This window comes from Phaethon aethereus (genome assembly GCF_964289735.1).
Source record: "Phaethon aethereus genome assembly, chromosome: 3".
In the NCBI taxonomy this organism is placed as follows: domain Eukaryota; kingdom Metazoa; phylum Chordata; class Aves; order Phaethontiformes; family Phaethontidae; genus Phaethon; species Phaethon aethereus.
The window spans coordinates 94,698,319-94,721,599 of NC_138576.1; the positions used below are offsets into that span (position 1 = coordinate 94,698,319).

The following is a 23,281-nucleotide window of genomic DNA, read 5'->3' on the forward strand; positions in this document are numbered from 1 at the left end:
TTCCAGCGATAATACAGCCTTTTCTTTCTTTGGTGTCTTTTTCCCCTTCCCCTTCCTCCAGCCCACGGTGAGCCCCAGGAATCCGCTGGCCTGGACTGCCACTCTGTCCGCCACCCAAGGTCCTTGGAGGACGGTGGCAGGGGAGAGATTTATGTATGTTGACACACGCATATTGTTACTTATATATCTTGTATGAGGAAAATTTGCGTGTGACACGAGCAACAGAGCTCGGTTGGGGAATGCCTGCGCTAGCCCCAGTGAGACAAAGCTGCCTTTTTGCCCTTCAAATACCTTCCCCGAAAGCAGGGTGGTGTTTGTATGGCAAAAATCTTCACCCCTTCAGGACGGCACACTGGGGCACCCACCGTTCTGCCAGTGCAAGGCAGGCCCCCCGGGCCGAGGGGGGCTGCCACCGGCTACAGAGAAATAAAACTCAACTTCAGGATAACACTCCCCTCCCTCCAGCCCTTTAGCACATGGGTGCTGAGAAATCGCTGTGTCTGTAAAGCGAGGGCCTGGAGGGGTGTTGGGGGGGGCGGGTTACGACTGTGGTCACAATTCGTCCCCTGCTGCCCCCTCCCCCCAAATGGCTCCGCTGGACTTTGGAACAATTCCCACGGGCAAGGTGAATTTTGACCCGAACGTGCATCCATCGGCAGGGCAGAACGGCTGAAGGAAGCGCGGCCGGGGGTGGGGGGATCGGAGGCAGGGCAGGGAGGTTGGGGGCGAAATGTGCGAGCCGCGGGGGGCTGCGGGTGCCGAGTGGGGCGGGCGGGGAGGGCGGCGGAGGGGGCGCGCACCCCTTTACCTCCGTGGCCTTTTCGCCCAGCGCGGAAAGCGTATGGGAGGGGAGGAGGGAGGGGAATGGCCGGGGAGGGTGGGACTTCGCCGGAGCGTCTCTCCCCGCGGCCGCGCCGAGCAGTTGCAGAGCGCCGGCGAACGGGCGGCTGGGCGGGCGCTGCGCGGGGAGCGGGCGCTGCGCGGAGCCGCCGCTGGAGTGCGCGGAGCGCCGGCGGGGGACAGCGCGCCGCGGGAGCAGCCCTTCCCGGGCACCGGGACCTGCTGTTGGCTTGCCGCCTTGCTTTATTCTCTCGTGTAATTTATTTTTTCCCCTCCTATACTTTGATCCGCTGGGATTTTTTTTTTCCCCTCCCTTTCCTGCAGAGCCTCCCCCCGCCCCCGTTCCCTCCCTCTCTAGCCAGTTCGGATTTTTTTTTTTCATATTACTATTCTGATTTTTTTTTAAGCGGTGGACAGAGAGAGAGAGAGACAGAGAGGGCAGGAGGAAAGCGCTCTGTTCGTCCCCTCCGCCACCACTACCCCGACTTGCGGAGAGGGGTCGGGCGAAGCGGCGGCGGGATCGGCCCCCTTCCCCCCGGGGAGGCGACCCCGGCTCGGGGAGCCGCCGGAGGCAGCCGCCGCCGCGAAGAGGGGGCGCAGGAAAGGAAAAAAAAAAAAAAGAAAAAAAAAGAGAGATGCATTGAAACTTTCCGCGCAAACTTTGGCGTGAGTGCGCGAAACCGAGCGAGCGCGGCGCGGGTGCCTGCCTGCCCCGGCGCTGTGGAGCTCGGACTGCCCGGCGGCGGGGGCCGGGCGGCGGCGGCGGGGCGGCCGCGGAGCCTGCGCTCGGCCCGGCGGAGAGCCCACCGAAAGCAGCAGCGGGGGCCGGCGGAGAGCCGGGCTTATGGAGGGGTGAAACCGGAGACCCCGAAGAGGAACCTCCCTTCCCCCGGAGCCCCTCGCAGCGCCCGGCCGGCGGCACCCCAGGAGGAGAAGGCGGCGGCGGGGACGGAGAAGGCGCGGGCGAGAGCGCGGCGGGGCGGCGGCGGCGGGGCGGCGGCGAGGCGGAGCGCGGCGGGCCCCGCTCCGCGGCGTGCGCCGGCAACCATGAACTTTCTGCTCACTTGGATGCACTGGGGGCTGGCGGCGCTGCTCTATCTGCAGAGCGCGGAGGTAAGCGGCGGGCACGGCGGCGGGACGGGGGCTTTTGTGCCCGGCGTACGGGGGGGGGGGCGGCGGCAAATACCCCCTTCCCTCTTTTTTTTTCCGCCTCCCTCCCTCCCCCCTTGCCTCCCACCTGCCCGGTGCGGTGCCGTCGCGCTGCTGGCACCGGGTCCGGGTGAGTTCCCGCAGCGCACACGTGTGCGTGTGCGTGCGGTGCTGCGGTGGGGGGGGCCCGCGCTGCCCGGCGCTTCGCAGGCCCCCGGAGCGGCCGGCGGCGCCGTGCGGTGTGCCCGCGCACGTGTGCGCGCATTGCACGCCCTCGGCGCGGCTGCCGGGGCGGCGGGGCCGGGGGGGGTCCCGGCGGGGCCGGGGCCGGCGGCGCGGGGCAGGGAGGCAGCGCGCTGGCTTCTTGCATCAGCCTCGCCTCCCGTCCTCGGGTCTCCTGGCATTGCAAAAGGGTGTTTCGGCCGTATTTGCCTTGGGTCCCAGCTCGGGTTCGTGCCGCCGAGTGGAGTTCAAAATACCTAGCTGGAAAAACAAATAGAGATCAAAGAGGACAAAATGGATCCTGAATTTCTTCCAGATTGTTTTTTTTTTTCCTTCAAAATACATATCTCCTGCACTGAGATTACAAAACCGCACATTTTTCTCTTCTCTTCCTCCTCAGTCACTTTTACTTTTGCCTCATTGTCATTCCTGAGGGATTAGATACCAAACTCTTCCTCCTTTTCTTTCTCTCTCTTTTTTTAAAAGGAAAAAAGAAAGGCAGCTTTATGTGCAAACCTGTCCTATAAATCTGTCTGTTTTCTAAAGAGTCAAGAGGGTTGCGTTGCCAAGAGATATTAAGGGGTTTAGACAGGGTGCCCACGTGAAAGTGGCTGTTCGCTAGGCGGGCATGGATTACGTTTTAAAGGCTATCACAGGTTAGTTCCCTCCTGCCATTTCTCCTCAGCACTTGGAGAGAATGTGGGCCAGATCCTCTCCCTTTCCTTCATTATAGTCATGAAAATAAACGTCGCTTGCAAACTAATCGGTTATTCACATTGTTTGTTCAGCACCGATGCTGGAAGGTAACTCCCCAATTAGGAGCCATTTCAGCTGTAACTGAAGTCATGCAGGCACTGCACGCTTTGTTTCTAGCCTGTTATATCTCTACTTTCTCCAGTGACAGCCGTGCATGAGGCTGCACTCGATGGGAACTGAGGCGCAGCTCTTACTCGAGCATGGCAAGGAGCAGCTCCCTGCTGCCTTGCCTGCCAGATTTGGCTCCTGGGACAATTATTTCCACTCTCCAAGAGTTTTTCCACCATCACCTAAAACGGAGGTTTCTTTCCTTCCAGTTCCTCAGCAAACTTGTACAGTAGCGTCTGTTCCCCGTCTATAGGTTAGACAACTCTGTATGACTGTCTAGTGATAATACCCTATCACCCTCCCCTTGCTCCTTCTCCCCTCCCCTTCCTCTTCCCCAGAGGAGGAAACAGCGGATCAGGTAGAGTCCAGGTCTGTCAGTCCTCAGGAGTCGCGTAAAAGCCTCGTGCTGCCTTTTCTCCTAGGCAGGAGGATGGTGCCGATGAGAAAAGGAGGAGGATAACGGTGGGGAAAAAAGTAGGGAGGGAACACAGGGTGTCGGTGGGGTTGGGGGGAAATGTGGTGGGGGTAGATATGTGAGAGATTGCGGAGATGTTCATATAGCTGGGTGATGCGGCCCATATAAGTGCTCAGGGAGATCGAGGTCTGCCCTTCGGTTCTGTCCTTATTTGTCCGTTGATCGCCTGGGCACCACGGTGATGGGAACATTAGAAATACCAGTAGATCTCGCATAGGCAGCTTGACGATGACTCTGGGCATGGCAGAAGGCATGACTCTTCACGCTGGGACTAGGGTTTTGTGCTTTGATGATAATATTTATCTGCGCTGTTAATCTGACTGTCGTGCTGAATAAAACCTATCTAGCTAGCCAGGCGCGTTGGAGAGAGTTAAATAAAAGCCCTGGCAGAGGCTGAGCTGGGAAAGCGGGGTCCCGTGTGTGTCAGGCTGCTCTCCTGAAGGCGAAGGAGTAGAGATGCAGGAATCATGGTGCTCCTCTGGTGAAGGTGGCAGGGGGATGACTCCTTACTGAGGGAGTAGTTACGGTCACTGCTGCTTGCTGCAGGCTGGGACGATGGGAAATCGTGTCACGGTCGGGGCTGGGCGGTGCTGATGCCACAGGTGTCTGCCTCCACTGGTGGTGATAGTCTTTCTGTGCAGGAGGGGGAGGAAAAGGTGGTTTTGCAGTGCCACCTTCCCAGCTGTTTGCCCACAGTGAGCTGCGGTGCACGGTCCTCACGCCTCACCAGGGTCAGAGAGGTTGCGTTGTTGTCACCTTCCAGTCCCCCCTTTCCTAGAGAATGGGGCATGGGAGGTTGTTCCACATCTTCCTTTGTCTGAGGGTCTTGGTGGCAGCCTGCTGGCAGGTCATCCCTGATGAGGGTCAGGGAACTCTTCCCTTCCTGCCCTGAAACGCAGAGGGACCTAGATACACCAGCTGTACTGCCATAGGGAACAGGCAGCGATCAGACACCGAGGGAGGGAGAGTGAGCCTGTGACTAGACTGCTAATGATCGCACACCCACCAGGCTCCCTGCCTTTGGTGTGCCTCTGCACCAGGCCACGACGGGGAGCCACCAGAACCTGCCTCCCCAGCCCGTAGGCAGCCAGGACGCAGCGGGTCACCTTCCCTTGAGCCGCTCGGGGCCTATGCTCCAAGGACAGGCTGGGAGGAGGAGCGCTCCTTTGGGAGCAGGGGGGAGGAAAGCCCATGCTGACATCTCGGAAGGGGCTTTCTGATTCCTCAGCAACCCCAAATATGCTCTCCTGTCCATCCTGCTCCGTGTCAGAGGTGCCTTGGCTGTGCTGGCAGCCTGTGGGATTACTGACCTCCGTCTGCATATACAATGGAGAAGGAGTGCAGTGAGTCCCCCCCACCCACCGTTTAAGTAGAAACCGCTGAGAAGAATTTCTAGCGCCTAAGACGAAAAGTGCCTTAACTCCTGTCCCAGAGTCCCTCTCAAAGTGGATGGATTGTTTGTTCCAGTCCTAAACAGTTACAAAGCTCTTTTAATGAGGCTGCCACAGATTAGGGGGAGGGGAAGGGAGAGAAAGAGTGCTGGTGGTGGTGGTGAGGGGGGTGATGGTTGGAGAGGAATGACTTGATTAACCTTTTCTCTCCCTTCAGAGAATAACTGGCTTCGGACGGGGACTGGGGGAGAAGGGGGACAGGGAAGGTGCAGACAACATGGATGGTGTGAAGTGCGTTTATTTGTTAGGGAAGGTTTAACTCCACTGCAGGACGTGCATTTGCTGTGACCTGAAAAGGGCACAGAAAGGAGCTTTCCCTTGGTCAGCCCCATTCCCGGGGTCATTTATCCCACTCTTGAGACCAGGGCTTGCTTCCACACCTCCGTGAAATGTTGAAAATCTATTGGAAGGAAATTGTGTTACAGAGCTGTTGGGTAATGCCAAAAGCCAGCAGAGGAGAGTGTGACCTTCAGACTCCCACCGAAGGGCACGCTGGTCCTGCTTGTCACTTGGAAGGCTTTTGGTTCCCCATTGCTCTGTCTGGTACATGGCAGCCTGGTTTAAAATGAGGCAAAAGCCCCTGCCTCGCCTGCTGTTCTAGTGAATGGGCTTTGAGAGCACTAGCCAAAAGTGAAAGGCACTTGCCAAAAGGGCAGAAAAGTTTCTTGGTTGTAGCGTGCAGAGAGCATGTTACTGGTAGTTCTGGGAAACCTTTTGGGTTTCTGCAGGGAGCTCCCCTGGGAGTGCTCAGAAGCTCTCTGCAGGCTTCATACTGATCTTGTTTCCCATCCTTGGGGTGGGATTGCAACCCAGGGCTAGGTGAGTGCTGGGAGAGTGTTCTGGCTCCTGGTCCAGTATGTCAGGGGCAGGGTGAGGTACTGGCCAGGCGCAGGTGAGCAGTGAAAGTGTGTGGCTTGCTTCTGCTTCCCATCACCTGTGCACCACATGTGCTTGCATGAGAGGAGGCGGTGGGCTTGGCAGCCGGCTGGGCAACCTTACATAGAGAATGGGCAGAATGACTCTCAAGGTGTCTTTGAGCTAATTCTACTCAGTATGTCACGGTCATTCTGTGTGTGAACCAAAAATCCCTCTGCGAAAGGTCTTGGGGGCATTGTGACTTGGATAAACTGACTTAGCTTGTGATCCTCTTCCTCTGCTACAACACAGATTGAGGCTTTTCTGCCCTTGATGCGGTTTTCTTTTGACCCATAGATTGTCAGGCGCTGAGTGGCTTTGGAAGGCCGCTGCAACCTCTGCTGCCTCCATTTTGTTTGTGCTGTTCCAGTGACCTTCACACTTCAGGAATGAAACTGTTTCTAGGAACCTGCTTTTTAAACTGTTGTCACAGCACTGAGGTTGGGCACACAGCCCTCTCCTCCCCAGAGAAGAAATAGATCCACGTGTGGGGTGGCTAAGGTCTGGGCTGGTGAGTTATGCCCAGGTACAAGAAAGACTTCAGTTGAAATGAGAAGCAAGGAGTTCAGTCAGGGGGACCTTAGACAAAGAGAACTGCGCACAGACACAAAGGAGCAGCTGGGAGAGGGGCTTCTAGGGCTTCACCAGCTCTCTTGCCTCCTCCTTTTAAGAGCTGACACTTTGGGCTGCTCACATGATGGTGCTGCCCTGTGCACGAGGCTGCCTAGAAGACCATAGGTGGGCAGCTTCCTGTCGTGAGCTTGAGGTGGACTCTGCCTGCTCAATTCAGTCCTGTCTCCAGCTACGAGATCAGGGTGCCTTTTTCGAAGCCTAAATGCAGCATATTGCTGATGAAACAGTATTTTGTGTGTGTAGGTATTGCCATGCTCTTTCCAGGCTTGTGCTGAAAGGCAGCAGGTTCTGGGGAGGATGGCGTCACACAGGTGGCAACATACCTCAGAGAAGTGAAGAAAGCCGGGCATTTTTCCGTTTTGGTTCAGAACAGAACAGCAGGGGGAAACCTGACTTGGCTGGAAAGTTACGTCAGAGCTAAAAACCTCACGCAGAGCAGGAAGAGTGGAGTTTTTTGTTTCATCTGGAATTAAAAACACTCCCTTAGTAAAGCGATGTAACGCTTCTCCATCCCGGGCTGGGGCTGGGTTACCTGTTGCCGCTCTTGCCTGCGTCAGCGGCGTGGAAATGCCCCTCGTCCCAAAAGGCAGCAGGAGTGATAAAGAGCTTGGGGCCTTTTTGGTGTTTGTCCCAAGGACACCACGGGGAGCACAGGGACAGGAGCTGCTGCCACTGGGCCATGCAGGGGCTAGGGACCGGGCCTGTGAGGCAAGGACCACAGTGCTCTCCCTCCCAGCGGGGAGGAGGGAGACCCGGGTGGTTTGGCGGTGATGCTGACATGGTTAATCACCCTGACACCCGGCCAGCCACCGACACCTCGCTGGCCACCACCACTCCATGACAGGCATCTGTGACATTGAGAGGGGACCGATGCTCTTTCGCGCCTGGCCCCACCGGTCATGTCAGTAGTAGAAGGTCACCCCTCCTCTTACTATTTTCTCCGCGGGCCCAGGTTTGCTCCCTGGTTTTTGACCGTAATCGCTGGAAGCGCCTCTCGGAGGCGCGTTTCTCCTCCTGGGGCCTCTCTTGGGCTCGCCGCGCTGGAGGCCCGGCCGCCTGCCTCCCGCCTGCCCCTTCCCTCGGCGCCGGGGCCGTCCCGCCCGCTCCGCCGCGCCGCCCGTGTCCCTCTCGGCTCCCCGGGGGACTAGGGGAACAAAAGGTCCCTCTGTCCCCGCCAGGCCGGCGGGAGGGGAACGGCTCCTCCTCAGGGGGCTCCCCTTCCCGCCGCGGCCTCCCTCCGCCTGCTGCCCGGCGGGGCGGCGGCGGCGGGCCCGGGAGCCCGCCCGCGCCCCGGGACCGCGTAACGGCTCCGTGTTGTGACTGATTTTCTGTTATCTTTGCAGTTGTCGAAGGCTGCTCCTGCCTTGGGGGATGGGGAGCGGAAACCCAATGAAGGTAAGCGCGGGGCGGCTTCCCGGCGGGTGGGGGCGGCCGGGGGCTCGGGGGAAGGAGGCCCGAGCCCCGGGAGCCGCCGGCGGCCAACACCGCCACCTCCCGGGGAGCGGCGGCGGCGGGAGCAGGGGGCTGCCGGCGGGAGCCGCCGCCATTAACCCCTTCGCGGCGGCGGCGCCGCACCCCCCCGGCCCCCCCTGCGGGCCCGGGGCGGCCGTGGGGCCGAGGTGGCCGCGGGGCCGGGGCGGGCAGCAGGGCCGGCCCAAGCCCGCTGCTCACTTCCCACAACTCTGAGGAAAACTGCGTGCGTGCGTGCGCTCATGCACATACACACGCTCTTTTTTTTTTTTTTTTTTTTTTTATATATATCTCTCTACACACACACAAAGAGCGGCGAGCGGTTTGCTAGGGATTCGCCACGGTGCCATGGGAAGGGATTTGTCATCTTCGCTGTCCGCCTCTTCCCCGGCAGCACTGGTGGTGCCCGGCTGGGTGGCCAGGGCTGATCCCCGAACAAAGGCCAAAGCAGCGCCCCGACGCTCCCCAGACAGGCAGGCGGCAGGTCCTGGGGGGAAGAGAAGGAAAAAAAGGGCATCCCAGCATTTTACGCAGTCGTGCCTCCTGATAGTCCTGGGTATGCCGCCCCCCCCGCCCCCGTCAGGATACTGCTAAGTGCTGTACAGAGCCAGGATTGAAAAATACACCTTTTTATTCTGGTTTGAGCTAGCAGACTTAGCAGATTCAGGGGGCAGCAGTGTGATCTGATAGGTTATACTTAATTTGTTGCTGGTGGTCCAGTATGGATGGGACCATTGCCTGATGAGGAAACAGGGTGGTGCCTCTGCAGCTGTTGTGATTTTTCTATCGCTGCAGCTGCCCAAAGGCCAGGCTGTGGCAATGTCCTCTGCCTCGTTGGTTTGTGCAAGTAAACGTAGACCAGAAGAGCAGTCAGCCCCCAGGTTAGTCAGAGGTGCCTCCTGCAAGCGCCCTGTCTGGTGGAGCCCTGTGCGTTGCAGGAGGTTGGCTTTCTGTCCTCAGTCCTTGGTTCAGAAGTGGGGTAAAAGGGCTGTGGACTTTAGAGCCTTCAGGCTGAGGTGATCATCAGCTGCTTTAAGACCATCTTGACCGTGTTTTCCCCATACCTTCATAGCAGAGCAGACCACTCACTGCATGGCAGGGTCTGGCAAAGTTTTTGGAGGGTCCCCATGGATTGTGACCTCCAGCGTTATTCCAGCTGGAGGTCAGCAGAGGGCTCTAGCAGTGTGGGCCTAGATTGTCTTTTTTTTGTGTCACATTCGATTTCAATTTCTGTAACTTTATTGGTGTGACAGGCTGCATATGCGTTGCCAGAGGTTTGTGGCAAGCTCGGTCTGGGATAGGTGTCCATTTTGCGTGGGCAACATTTCTGATCTGCTGGTGGGCTGCTGTCTGTTAATGCTTGACCCTTGCTCTGGCTGAAGTCAACAGAAGAAGGTTCAGTGACTCCAGAGGGATCAAGATGGAGCCTGCCGTGAGGCTTATTTTGGTAACCAGTCCTCTGCTGTTGGTAGAGAAGTGCTAGTGTCCTCATCTGTGCCATTTGTTGTGGCTGACTGCCTTCCCGGGGAGGGGAAGAATTGAACAGAATTTAATTTCCTGTCACAAGAAGGCTGATGGGATCATGGGAGAAGTTGGTCTGTCAATGTGAGTGGTGGGACGTCAGTGCTATTGCCTTGGTGCTATTTCTGGTTCTGTGGTGCAGATATATCTGTGAGCTAGAAATCGAGGCTCTTGGCATTACCTTCCTGGCTCTACTTCTGTCCTACTGTATGACCTTGGAGGTCCTCTCTCAGTACCTCAGTTTCTCCTCTGAGTAGATGAGGATGTGCCACTGTTCCACAAGGACAGCCGTGTAGTTCCTTCCACTGAAGCTCTTGGGGGGCTTTGGGGTTGGGGTGAAGGGTGATTTTGTGTCTTTGGCCATTTTGTGCTTGCTCTGAAATGTCGAGCTGTGACAGGTTTTTATTTGGGACGAACTTACTCTGGTTGGAGACTGTAATTTTAGCTTCAGCCCCTACTCTTTTGTGCTGAAGAGAGCCTTCCACATGTTTTGTGGCATGGGAAGTTGTAGAAGAATCGGACAAACACTCTTTGTTTGTTCCACGAGAAAAGATTTTCTGGTATAAATAAAGGAAACCACTAGCACTTGTGGCTGCACTTTTATTTTTAAAAGAACAGCGTGTCTGTATTGCTGCTAAGCCATTGACGGGGAGGGAGGCAAAATGATCATAGACTTGCTCCTTTTCTAGTCTAGCATGTTCCCACTCGACTGCTCCAAATTTGGACTTAATCCTGCCTGCTGTGGCTATGTCTGTCCTGAAGAGTTAATGTGGGCCCTGACTGAGTTTTAACCTTACTTCCCCCTCCATTCGCAAAGAAGAACCTCTGACTCAAATCTGGAGGTGTTTTGCAGGGTAGAGGTGTGGGTTAGATGCAGGATTACCTTTTAACGTGGGCTGAAGCCCAAATTGCAGGAAGGGAGCAGGCCAAGTGGTATTAGTCCTTCAGTGACCTTCCTATGTTTCCCCACGAAAGACAGACCTTCTTCCGTCCCTGACACAACCAATGGAAAGGAAGCACAGCCTGAATCAGCCCAGCAAAGTGTGGAATATGACTCCTGGCACACAGGAGTAAGTGTAGGTATGGTAGCAGGGGCTGGGCTTTGCTGTGAGGATGACTGTACCTAGGTCATGCGCTCCGGTTTGGGTGCTAACTGTGCAAATGAACTATGGAGCATTGCACAGTCTCTGTGTCCAGCGAAATCAAGGCAATACGCCTCTCGTGGCAGGATGTTCTGACTGGCAGCTGCAGAAAGATTCCAGGTTTCCTTTTCAGAGGCTGATTCAGACTTTGGAAAATCATCATATGTTAAAGTAAAGGCAAAACCTCCCAGATTCTTTATGGGAAGAATTTGGTCCTGTCAGATCTCCCAAATCTCAAGTATAGTCATCAGGGTGCAGCCGTGAAACTAAACCCTCTGCAAAAGGAGTTGAATGTGCTGTTCTGTGGCCAATCTGTATACAGTCTGGATTCTCTGGTGTAATCCAGCTGCTTGCGCAGTGCAAACATTTAGAAAGCTGGCAGATGTGAATCAGTTTCACTTCAGTTTTCTGCTCTGTATCGGTTTCTGCCTCTATATGCCCCTGACTACTGCTGTGAGCAGCATTTGATCTGCACAGGTAACTGCTGCTTTCCCTCCCTCTTTTCTTCCCTCTCTCCCTCCCTCCCCTTGACGTAGGTTTGTAAGTGTTTTTATCCAGAACTGTGCCTTTACTGCCAGAGTTCCCAGATCCTTTCTGCTGGCAGAGCGTGAATAATCAACAGTGCAGTTCAGTGGCTGTCATTGTGCCTGCAGAATTTCCCACATTAAATTGTTCAACTTGTTGGAACATAGGTGGTGACTAAGGTCACTCTGAAGCGGAATGGGAAGAAGGAGGTAGCCACGGACAAGATCGGAGAACAGGCAGGAGGCATACTGCAGTTAGGGGAGGAGGGCAGGGGAAGGGACAAGGAACAGACACATGTTGTCTTCTAGATGAGGAATACCAACAAGCAGTCCATGCCTGCCAGGCTACATTTCCCTTTCACAAGGCACTTTCTCTTTTAATAGCTGCTCACGCTCTCTGACACTTCAAACTCCCTGGATGGAAGCTCCTCCCCTCTTGTACCCACTCTCAGCACTATGGCACTGTCAGCTCTGCATGACCTAGAATTAACTTTCAACAATTAACTGCGGGCAGTGAGCTCCAAGCCCTGCAGCTTTTACATTTTTGTGGCAAAGTAACCTTTATGCCAGTTTGTCACAAGTTCAGGGCACTTTAGAAACGCTTACTGGAGACCATTTTTTTCCATGATGCAAGCAGTTTGCGCTTATCACTCAGAGTTATCAACCTTGGTGCTGTAGGACTCTGCATACTGTACAGGTGGATCATTATAGTGCATAACAGCATGGGGCAGGTACTATCTCTTTGTGCATACTCTTATCCTCTGCTCCATTTGAGACATCCTCCTTTGCCTGTGTGTTGGTAGAGCTAGGAGGCCTGGAGGGCTCCAGGTACTCTCTGTTTGCAGAACTGTACTAGCAGCTGGGTTTTGTGCGTGTGTACTTATCCGTCCTATCTCTCATCTCTTTAAATCTCTCCAACCCTTGACCAAGCAGCAAAATGAAGCTTTGGCAAGAGACTGGGAAACATTGAGAAACGCTTGTGAAATCAGTGCAGATCGCAAGCAGTTAGTGTTTGCTCCATTCGGAGGGAAGGCAGGGGATAATGGTAGATCCACCCTGTTCCCCCTCCCACACTGCCTCATTGTGGTTCAGTAGCCAAGTATATGGTCTAGTTAATCCTGGGGGTGCTGTGGGTTTGCTTTGAATCTTTCAGTGGGTGGCTTGATTCCTTGGTCTGGGAAAGTGGTCAGTGTGGAGACATGGAGGCTGTGACTTGTAGCAGGTGCTGTCATGGTTCTGAGGTGGCCTCTTAAGGTGGATGATCTGTGTGGGCAAAAGAGGTAGCTGACAGGAAGAGTGAAGATACGTGGATGCATGGTTCAGAACCCTCTGCTTGTTCTCAGAAGTGTCTGTGCGCCGAGGTCTGTAGAAAGGATGCTTCTGGCGTATCTCCTTGTCTTCTAAAACCCACTTGGGCATCCACTGGCTATTTTGAAAGGGGTAAAAGGAAAACTGGTGAAGGGCCTTAATCCAAGGTGCAGATCACCTGCAGCAGCCTCAGGTGCTTTTTGGCTGAGCTAATATGCTTGGTGGCAGCACAACTGAGAGTATGGGGGACAGCGGGGAAGGTGCTTGGGGAGGAGGCACCTATGGGACGCATCATGGTGCCAGGTAGGCAAATACTTCTATCTGCCCTGAAGCAGCGGTAGGAAGAGATTGTCTCTTTCTCTCCCCTACTTGATTTGTGTGTGTGTGTGTAGGGCAGAGACAAAGGACTTAGGCCTGTAAGACTGTTAGTGAAGAGCGTAGGGTAGATGTGTTGCAACTGTCTGGCTTGTTTTAAGGGGCGAAGCACTAGATGTTCTTGAGCTAAGTTTGCATTAACTTATTCCCTCCATTCCTCCTTTTAGTTATCAAATTCCTGGAAGTCTACGAGCGCAGCTTCTGCAGGACAATTGAGACCCTGGTGGACATTTTCCAGGAGTACCCTGATGAGGTGGAGTACATATTCAAGCCATCCTGCGTGCCTCTGATGAGATGTGCAGGTTGCTGCGGCGATGAGGGCCTAGAATGTGTCCCTGTGGATGTGTACAACGTCACAATGGAGGTGAGGGCCCAGCTTGCAAGCTGGCATGCTTGGGTGGAGGAAGAAGTCAGCCATCACAGCCACCCCAAGTCCCAGCTATCTCAGAGGAAGGGCAGCCTACCCCAGGGTACTGGAGATTGTTGGAGCAGGAGGGCTCATCTTTCTCCTGACCCTTGTGGCCAGCATTACACCATGCAGGTTGAAAGATGAGTTGCCCATCTCTACTCAAGGCTAAGAGGAGAATCTGTTTTTTGGCTCTGACCTTGCCCAGTGCCCAAATACAGTAGCTAGGAGTAGACAAAGGAGCATTTCTGCAAAGGAGTTAGAGAATGCGAAGGAGCATTTCTGATGCTGTTATCTCTGAGGCCCCAGAGAAGATCCTCCTTGGACACTTGCTCCACCTTAACTCTGCATTTGGTCCACACAGCTGTTGCTCTGAAGGCAGCTGAGTAGTGCAAAAGGGGAAAGTCTGGCAGAACTCTCTCCCGGAGGGCATGTGAGGTCAGCCTTTACCAACAGAGCAGGGGATTTGGGTCATTAGCTACATTGGCACAGCAGGGGTGGAAAGGGGCTCTAAGAAACACACTGCTTCAGTGTCAAGTGGAAAAGCCTTTCTGCCTCTGGGCATCCTCCTCCTTTGTTTGGAGGCTGCTGAATTCAGTCCTTGGAAGAGACAGAGATGGCTGTGATAGCAAAGGGTGGGCACATGGGGAAGGTGCAAACTCTGCTTTAGAGAGCTTTGTTGCTGCCCCTTGTCTGCCAGCCTGGATCCCAGCTTGTGTCCACAATGGTGCTGGTGCCCATTACCCTTAACACACAGCTCCCTCACCTACTTTTGTCCCTCAGCCTCTTGAATGGCCGCTGTAAAAATATTGCCATCACTTTTTGGTATGGATGAAAGACATGCAGGACTAAGTGATTAACCAGCCAGCTTTTTTACTTGTCATTTGAGCTGTGTTTGAACTCTGGTGGAGAACCTGTCTGTGCCCTTCCATGGTTCCCCATACTGCTTTTCCACTTGCAGGCTCCAACCTGGGCCAGAGCATACTAGCATGGTGTAGCTGGGGATGGTTTTCTTCCTACCTTTGCTTGCTGAACTACAGTTTTTGTCTGGTATGCCTGCATGCCTGAAAAGGGTCAGAGGCACTTGAGCAGATCTCTGGTGCAAATGCTAGAGCTAGTGGTCCAGCTAGATTCTGGGTTGAGATCCTGTGAGAGTACATGGCGTAGCTTCTAGTATAACTTCCCTGGAGGCAGCTAGGCTGGGGGATGGGCAATGTCTGGCTCTGCAGGGCTGTTTTAAGCACAGATCACCAGATTTGCTTTGTGTGTTGAGTCACTGAGAAAGTGAGATGTCAGCTGGGAAGGAACGGTGGCTTAGGGAAAAGGAGTTGGATATGGAATTTTTGCTTTGGGCCTTTGCATTAGACTGAAGCATGCGTCTACGTGAGAGCAGGCTGGATGCTCTGTTACTGACTCTCTATAGCATCGACCAGGGATGGGCTCGGTGAGAACCTTGCTATGGTGTTAACGCCCTCTCCCATGACTGTCTCCAAGGCAGTCCACCAGTGCTGGCACCTTGCATGCATGAGCAAACAGAGCTTTGGCACGAGTCTGGTGTTGCCGCTTGCTTGTGATCAAAGGCCTTCCCTGACTGGGAGGATGGGGCCTCAAAGACAGCTCAAACTCTGCCATGCTCTTCCCAGGAGCACCTGTGGTGCAAATGTTTTGCTGCGCAGCAGGCTGATTTGGAGCTGTGAATATAAATAGTGAATGGGCAGTGACCCTCTCTGTTTCTTTCATTCCAGATCATGAGAATTAAACCCCATCAGAGTCAGCACATAGCGCACATGAGCTTCTTACAGCACAGTAAATGTGACTGCAGGTGAGAACGGAGCAGCACTGGTTCCTCTTACAATAAACTTACTCTGAGCCTTTCCTTTTTTCTGCCATTGGGTTGGGACTGTTGTCCAGAGGCTTTTGCAGTCTCCTCAGTTGGTTTGCAGTGGGATGGCTGAGCCTGGGAAAAGAAGTCCTTTGCTGGCAAGGCTTCTCCATCTCTAGATATCACACGTGGACAATGCTGGCCTGCAGCCTGGGGTCTTTTGGCACTGTCTGTCAGCGAGGTGCAACAGGAGAGCAAACACTTTGACAAGGACCACTTAACCTGTGCCATGGGCATCCTGCAATGCCAGCTTTACATGTCCTTCCTTGAACTTGGCGGGAACTGGGGATAATACTGGACACGTATGTGGTAAGCTCTCTTCTAATGAGGCCTTTGTTCTCTCTTCCCCTACAGACCAAAGAAAGATGTCAAAAACAAACAAGAAAAGTAAGTGACAAGCCTTTGCTCCTTTCTCTTTTGGTGGTTGGTTGGCATTTCCTCTCCCCACTGCCCCTTGCCCTTTTCTTTGGTTGGAGATACATACTTTGAGAAGGTGTTTTTGGAAATGGCATATGGTAGTGCATGGGGCGACACTTTGAATCTGTTCCAGGTGGGCACAGAAACCCAGATCTGATGGTCCTTCTTTCATACCCCAGACCTGGAGCTTGCATGATCCATGGCCATGGCAGTCATTCCTAATGCTTTATCCCGAGTCAGGGAAGTCCTGTCATGTGTGTCCTACCAGAATGGATTCAAGGTGCAGCCCCCATTCTCCCATCCCTCTTCCTGGGGTATTTCTGGTTACTGCATATTGCTGCCTTTCTTTATTATTAATTTTTTTCTTGCTGCTTGAATGAGTACTTGCTGGCTTCTTTCACAGCAGCTTGGGTAGGAACTCTGCTGGCTACAGGGAGAGGTGGCAATAGAGGCCTGGTGGAGGCAGGACTGATGCCATGCAGGATGTGATGCTGGTTTTGGTTGGGTGGGGGCCTGGGAATTGTGTAAAGGGAGGTGGCTGTCTTAGCCGCATCTTGGTGGAGGCTTTCATGAGAGGTTTTTTCAATCTGATGGATTTGCTGTGGTGACCTGGAGGAGGCTAAGGCACAACCTTCCCTTTCCTTCCTCCTCAAAGTACAAAGGTTGTGGAAAGTAGAGAAATAAGTTACCGTCCTGCAGTAGTTGCAGGGACGATCACAAAATGTGGAACAACATCGAAAAGAAAGAGTGACCTCTTTGGGCAAGAGGGTCAGCTGGACTACGCATGGCTGGGATAGCAACTCTGCAATTTAGAGGTGCGGAGTTCGAGAGGAAGGGGGTGAATACTGGGAGATGAGGCTGAAACAGAGACAGAGAGAGCAAGTGGGAGAGTGAGAGAACTTCTTTCACCCCTGTCCTGGTGGCTGTATATTTCTAGCTGCCTTCCAGCCTCTCCTCCTCCCCTTGGAAATCTGCTCCTGGCTGCACTGGGCTGCACGCAGCCAACACTCCTCTCTGTGCAGGGCCGTGTCGGGGACGGTCGGTCTGCGTGGCAATGTGGTTTGAAGGTGTGTGAGAGTTGGGTCTGTGTGAACTCTGGTGAGGATGGGGTGTGGGTGAAGCAGCCAGCCCGGACTGTGTTGCGTTCCCTTTCCTCTTCTAACAGCACCTTGCCTGCTCTTTGCTGGCTCTGCACTCCCCGGGGAAGGAAGGGAAGGGATGGAAGAGATTGGTGTGGTATGATTTGTGCTGGATTGAAAGTTCTGTTATATTGGTGCCCCTCTCCTCCCTTCAGGTTCATTTTCCTCCCCTCACTGCTTCCTGGTGACTCCTGAACATGTAGGGCAGAGGCTGGGAGCGAGCTGATGCTCTGACACTCGTTCCAGTGAGACGACTTGAACAGGGCCTAAGAAACACCTATGGTGCTTTCCCTTCTGCCCCCCTCCATGTCCCCTCGACAGCTCCCTCCTGAGGTGGGCTGCGCCAGGGAAGGAGGGAGCCATTGCTGAATTGCCACAGCGCTGGGGCTCACTTGCCTGACAAGCCCTAGTGCTTTGCCTAGGGCCTTCTCCTTGCATGTCTATCCCTTTGTCCTGTGCTAACATGGCTCAGGGAGCAGCACAGGCTCCAGCCTGCCTCCCTCCCTGTGCTCTCACTGGCCTGTAGGGATCCACGGTTAGTGTCCCGGCCTGCACATCCTAGCCCCTGCCTGTCCCAGCTCCTGCCCAAAAGTCAGGAGCAGCTGGTGATTTTTTCAGAAGAGTCAATGCCTTGGCTCTGTCCACTCATCTGTCTGGCAGATCCATGTGGAAGGTGAGGGAAAGGAGGGAAAATCTGAAAGCTGCTTGCTGGTTATCTCCTGGGTGTCGTAACTAGGTCAGGCCTCCCTGTTTGCCCTTCAGTACTCGGGAGGGAGGCTGCCAGAGGGGGTGTTAGCAGACATCCAGAGAGGTCATCTGGTGGAGTCCTCCGAAGCACAGGCAGGAGGTGCAGTGGGTGAGCAGAGCCTTCAGGCTAGATAGCCCTCGCTCACACAGCACTGCTGTGTAGACCAGGTCTCTCCCCTTCTCTGTGGGGTGCTGAGGCCAGGCCCCCTTTGCTCCCATGCCAAGGCAGTATTACCACCAGCCCTGCAGCAGAGCTGTTGGGGCTCGACTGCCCCCTCCCAAGGCCGGGTGCCGGGCAGTGCGTCAGGTCAGAGCTGTTTCTTTTTCCCCGGGGACAGCCCCTCCGCTCAGGTTGCTTCTTGTCAGCGTGCGCCCGCGCTTGTTGCCCGGAACGGTTGTCTGCACTCACTGCGGTTGCGTGATGCTTTCACGAAGCTTTCTGTTCCTTCCCGCTCACCCCCCGTCCCTCTCCCACTGCCCCTCTCTGGAGGGGGTGGGTGCCCCTCTGAGGTTCCAGCAGATCCATCTCTGCTGGCAGCAGCCCTGCTGGAGGTGGTCTCTGCTGAGTCCCTGGCACTGGCTTGGCTGCGGGCAGGCTGGTTGCGGTGCTGGCAGGAGCGCAGGAGGGCTGGCAAATGTGTGTGTGAGGTGGAGATCTGTGCTTCGGCCCCAGGACTTGCCCTGCAGTCCTGCCTCATGTGCTCCCTCCCCCCAGCAAGGCACATGGCTGTATTTTTTTTTCTCTTCTTCCTTGCATTTTCTTCCGTTTTCTCTCTATCTCTCCCTTTCTTTCCTTCTCTCTCTCTGTCTCTGTCTTTTTTTTTTTTGTTTTTCTTCCAGAAAATCAAAGCGAGGAAAGGGGAAGGGTCAAAAGAGAAAGCGCAAGAAAGGCCGGTACAAACCACCCAGCTTGTACGTTTGTGTCCTCTGCTTGTAGACTCTCTTCCCTCCCTTTCCCCAAACCAAACCGCCTGCTTGCTGCTTACTCAAAATCTCACCCTCCCCTCCCAGTCACTGGTGGGCTGCAGATCCTGCAGGGGCAGCACTGGTGGTGGCACCGCTCTGGCACTAAGGGTATCTCAGGGAAGGTGGCTTTAGCTTGCTTGGCTCTCTAATCATCAGTGGTGACCATTTTCCCAAGGCACAAGAGCACGGGTGGGTGGGTGAGTGCCCTGCACCTCCTTTCCATGCCTTCCGGTTGCAACTCTCTCATCTGCTTTCCCCCTACTCGTCTCGTGCCCTCACTGCTACGACGACTGGCGACAGGCAGGCTGGCATCTGCCGTGCATGTGTGCGTGTGTGTGCGCGTGAGTGCGCGCATGTGCGTGTGTGTCTGGTGGAGTCACAGGCGGAGAGGAGAGGTGGGATGGTGGGAAGCTGGAGAGAGGGTGCTGGGGAACTGGGGGGGGCTCTCTCTCCCTTTCTCTGCTGGATTTGGTGGCTTCTCTCTCCCTGTCTCTCTCTCTTTCACTCTGCCTGTCTCACGGTGGTTCACAGAATTCTGCATTGCAAATTCATGGCCCTTCCGTAGGAAACTTCTAGGTGGCAAGGTTGGGATGGGGCTTACAGAAAAGAGGGCAGTGTCAGCTGCAGGGGTAAGCACGTGATGCTGGAGCCCAGCTGCCTTCCAGGGCAGGAGAGACCCTGTGTATGTAACTCGTTTAGCTGCTGGCCTCTTTCTAGTCGAATAGCCCACTTAGAGAACTCCTTTCATTGATACGTCAGTAGCTGGTTGGGACCTCTCACCTTCCCATCCTTGCTTTCCCCTTCTTCCTCCCTCCGGCCTGTGCTGGTGGATCCAATGCAGCATTTGTGAATACTGTGCAGAGAGCCTGTTTTCTTTCTCTTTACGCTAATGCAAGGGGGTGCTGTCCTGGGGCTGTCAGGGTGCTGCTGGAAAATCCATCAGCCCGCGACGCTCCAGTGGGCAGCATGGGGGCTGTGGGAGGGGGCAAGGGAATTGCTTTGATGTTTAGGGTGTTGCATGTGTATTTTCTTTCTGCTGAAGCGCTGTAGCTTAGACATCTTTCCTTTTGCCTTTTTGCAGTCACTGTGAGCCTTGCTCAGAGAGGAGAAAGCACTTGTTTGTACAAGATCCCCAGACCTGTAAATGTTCCTGCAAATTCACAGACTCACGTTGCAAGTCGAGGCAGCTTGAGTTAAACGAGCGCACTTGCAGGTTTGTGTCCTGAAGGATGAAAGAGAAATACACAAAGAGAGAGAGAAAGAGGGGGGAGCTTGCTTCCTGCTGACTTCTGGCACCAGTGCTATATGGTTACTTCTTTTTTCTGTCCTATGTGGGCCAGAGGGCAGAGGGGCTAACTGAGATGAGGACCGAGTTTCCCTGTGTCAAAGGGAGGCTGTGCGTTTCAGATGTGCTGTCAGGACTTGGACGGGGATGGCTCCCGGAGACAGGGCGTTTGTATCTGTGGTATCCTTTCCCGTAAAACAAGATAATGGAGTTCATGTTGCTGAGGTAGCCAGGGGGAGGGTCTGTAGCCCTCTGTACATTATCTGGATGCAACTGTTGAGCGTATTGTTGGACAAAGACAATCCTTAGCTGACTAGGATTTGACCACCCCTGTCTTCTAAGTCCTTTTCATGTAGCCTGTGGACACTCTGCTGTGTGCAGAGTGAGGAAAGACAGGCCAGGAGCCTCCCTCAAGGCTGTCCCCACATTCTCCTTTGCCTCTTTGTTCTTAAAAGCTGGGGAGAGCACCCTGTCCTCTTGCACTGTGCACACAGTTCCCTGTCCATGTCTCGGCCAGAATTGTGGTTTGAGGGGCTGCGCTCAGGGCTGTGACGTGGGATGCAGCAGGACTAAGTCTGTCTCTAGGTGAAGGCAGGCAGAGATCTGTATTTCAGGTGTGAGATGCAAAGACACTGTTTGGTTAGTGTTTGTTCAGAGAACCGTGCTGTGCATGTGTCATCTGAGTGCTACCTGTCATGCACCATCTGTGGCATAGACATGTGTCCTGGTTCTCACCTGAGCACTTTGGTGAACTCAGTGGGGTGTCTTGACTCACACCAGTTGCGTGTGCATCTCTGCATCCTACCTATCCAGAGGGAGACATAGGAATGGGCTTGGTAATGAGCTTTTGACTCTGAACTCAGGCCCCTTTCACAGAGATCTAGGAGATTCCTCCTGTCAGAGTATTGCAGTGGCAGTGGCTGTGGCTGGATGGGAGAGAATAAGGGAGAGAGACCCAGGGTCCTGTGTGGCTGCATCCTGAAAGAGGAGACATCCTTTTGCCTCCATTTGCCTGCCTGGAATTGGCTAGTTGACTAAGGCTGCTACAAGTAGCAAGTGCTTCCTTTAGGTGTGAAAATGCTTTGTGCCCTAACCAGAGAGGTGTTGGCACTGCCAGCGTGGTGGAAACTGCTCTATATACAGAAGAATTTTCTGGGGTGCTGTAATTTCAGTGGGAAAGTAATTGATGGAGGGGCCAGAATAGAGGAGCTTCTGGAGTTAAACTTCTCCCAGCAAGCATAACCCTTGAAGCGTGAAATCAGACCTAACTTCAGCCTTTTCCTTCTGCTCCTGTTCCTAAACCCCAGAATAACTGGAAATTACCCTACAGATTTTGAAGGGTGAGAATTAGTCAGAAATACAAAGAAAAAACAATACCCCAAAGAAGCCATGATGGTAGAAGGGGTTTAATAGTTTCTCTTACTAGTCATTCTCTGTGGTGGGATAACTGGCACTAAGGGAGGTTTCCAGAGCTGGTGTGTTGGCCAGAAAGATAGTAAGGAGTCATAGGAGTGGGTAGCTTGTCTGTTTCCAGATAAAAAGTGGGTTAAGCTGAAGTTCCTCATGCTCTTTCTTGTAGAATTAGAATTGGGCCCTACAGGGGAGGGTAAATTCTCATTTCTCCTGCTGCTGCTTTAGGCTGCTGCTGCTGTTCTGTGATGCTAACCCCTGCTCATGGCAGCTAGTGGAATGACAGGCACTTTCTTTTCACCTTCTTGCCTGCATGAGGCCTTGTTGTCTGCACTGCTTCCAACCCAAACAACAGGCTAGGTGGAGAGCTGAGGGAGCGTGTCTTTCTGCATGCATTGCTGAGCCTTGTTTTTCTGTGTGTTTGTGTGTCTCTCTGTGCGCATGGTGTGAGAGGGTGCAACCAAGACACTTGGCTCATCTGTGAGGAAGCATCTGATTCTGCTCCTAAATTTACCCCTGTACCAGTATCTCCCACACCCCGTCTAGGTGAGCCTGGGGGAATAGAGTTCATTGACCCATTCGTGGGTTGAGATTTGCAGTTGGTTTGCCCCATCTGCACAGCACTTCACCCCACCAGTGACGTCATGCCATGTCTTAACACCATGTGCTCTTAAACACATTAGCGACCTCCCTTCCTTCCCTTCCTTGTCCTACTTGCACCCCCATCACAAACATTAACGCCTCCTCTCTTTTTTTCCTTCCCTCTCCTCTCTGACAGATGTGAAAAACCAAGACGGTGAGCAGCGGAAAAGAAGGGGGAACAGCCCTGTTTCTGGAGCCTGATTTCTCACCTGGACAGGAAAACAAAACAAAACAAAACACTAATCCAAATGAACCCTAAAAATGAAGGATCGGTAGAGCACAGCACTTTCAGTACGGACGATGGACTCCGGAAGGAACATTCCCCAAGGCACCCGCCGCACAGAATTCACCTTTGGGTTTTGAACTGTTTTATTTTATTTTTCTTTTCATGCTGCTAAATAACAGAGCCAGGAAGACTATAGGGGTGTATTTGATGGGTTTTTCCCATGCATACATATATATGTGTGTATACATGCATATACATATATATATATGTATATATATTTTAACCACATCTATATATACATATATGTATATCTTAACCACACACACACACACACATATATATATAATATATATATATATACTGATTATTTTTTTTAACATTGCTAATGTTATTGGTGTCTTCACTGGATAATACTCGACTGCTGTGGACACAAGCGGGCTACTTGGGGCATAAGAAACAAGCTAAGACTGGACTTGAGTAGAAGCGCTGGGTGTAAACTTCTTAACTCTTAACTGACTTGTGCGGCCTCCGCTGTTTCTCTGTAGAGTGTGCTGTACCACAAACCACCTTCTCCTTGCCTGGGACAGGGAGGAGAGGTGATGGATGGAGAGGATGGGCAGGGAGTTCCAAAGAGCGGCATCCTAGGGTGCAATGGGTCAAAGGCCAAGGAAATGGCCATCTGCGTGATCAAGGATTCCTCCTCCCCTCTCTTCCCCCAACCTTCGCCTTTACTCGTCTCATAACCTGCCTGCCTTGCTGGGACATGGGATGTCAGTGTACATTTTGCGTTGACTTTATTCGCTATAGAAACTTTGCCAGAGAGACATGCTGGCTTCTCTTAAGGATGGTGGGCAGCTGATGCGCACTAACTTTCCATTCAAGGAAGTATCACAGGAGTCTAGATTTCCCGCCCTTGGTGGCTGCAAAAGGACACAAGGCCTACAGTGTGCTGAAGCAAGAATGGGGACCGGTGCATAGCCACACAGTTGTTCAGCACTGTCTGCTTTCTTCATGCACAGAGCTGCCACTCAAGAGCATCCAAGATGCTTATGGAACATTTCTGGAAAGGGATATTAATCAAAAGTATATACACAGTAGGGGGGTGTGTGTATGTGAATGTGTGCATTTGTGTCTGTGTGTATGTATGTTTGTGTTTTTCTCTCTTTTTTTATATATATATATTTATTTTTATACATATATATATATAAAAAAATAATATATATGTATGCCAAGATTGAAGGAGGGAAAAAGAAAGCAACTTTTGCTGCCTTC

General features: G+C 53.4%; 1 protein-coding gene across 2 annotated transcripts; it reads left to right on the forward strand.

The window, feature by feature from the left end:
* Positions 1–311: 311 nt before the first annotated feature.
* On the forward strand, positions 312–21,941 carry VEGFA (vascular endothelial growth factor A; the record flags this gene model as incomplete). Of its 2 annotated transcripts, XM_081997657.1 has the most annotated exons (8): positions 312–1,953; positions 7,893–7,944; positions 13,057–13,253; positions 15,041–15,117; positions 15,532–15,564; positions 18,321–18,392; positions 19,528–19,659; positions 21,920–21,941. In XM_081997657.1, exons 1-8 carry the CDS (start codon positions 865–867, stop codon positions 21,939–21,941), a joined length of 1,674 nt encoding a protein of 557 aa, XP_081853783.1. In that variant the 5' UTR covers positions 312–864. The 2 variants fall into 2 exon arrangements, with proteins under 2 accessions (XP_081853783.1, XP_081853784.1); XM_081997658.1 differs by lacking the exon at positions 18,321–18,392.
* Between the last annotated feature and the right edge of the window lie 1,340 nt (positions 21,942–23,281).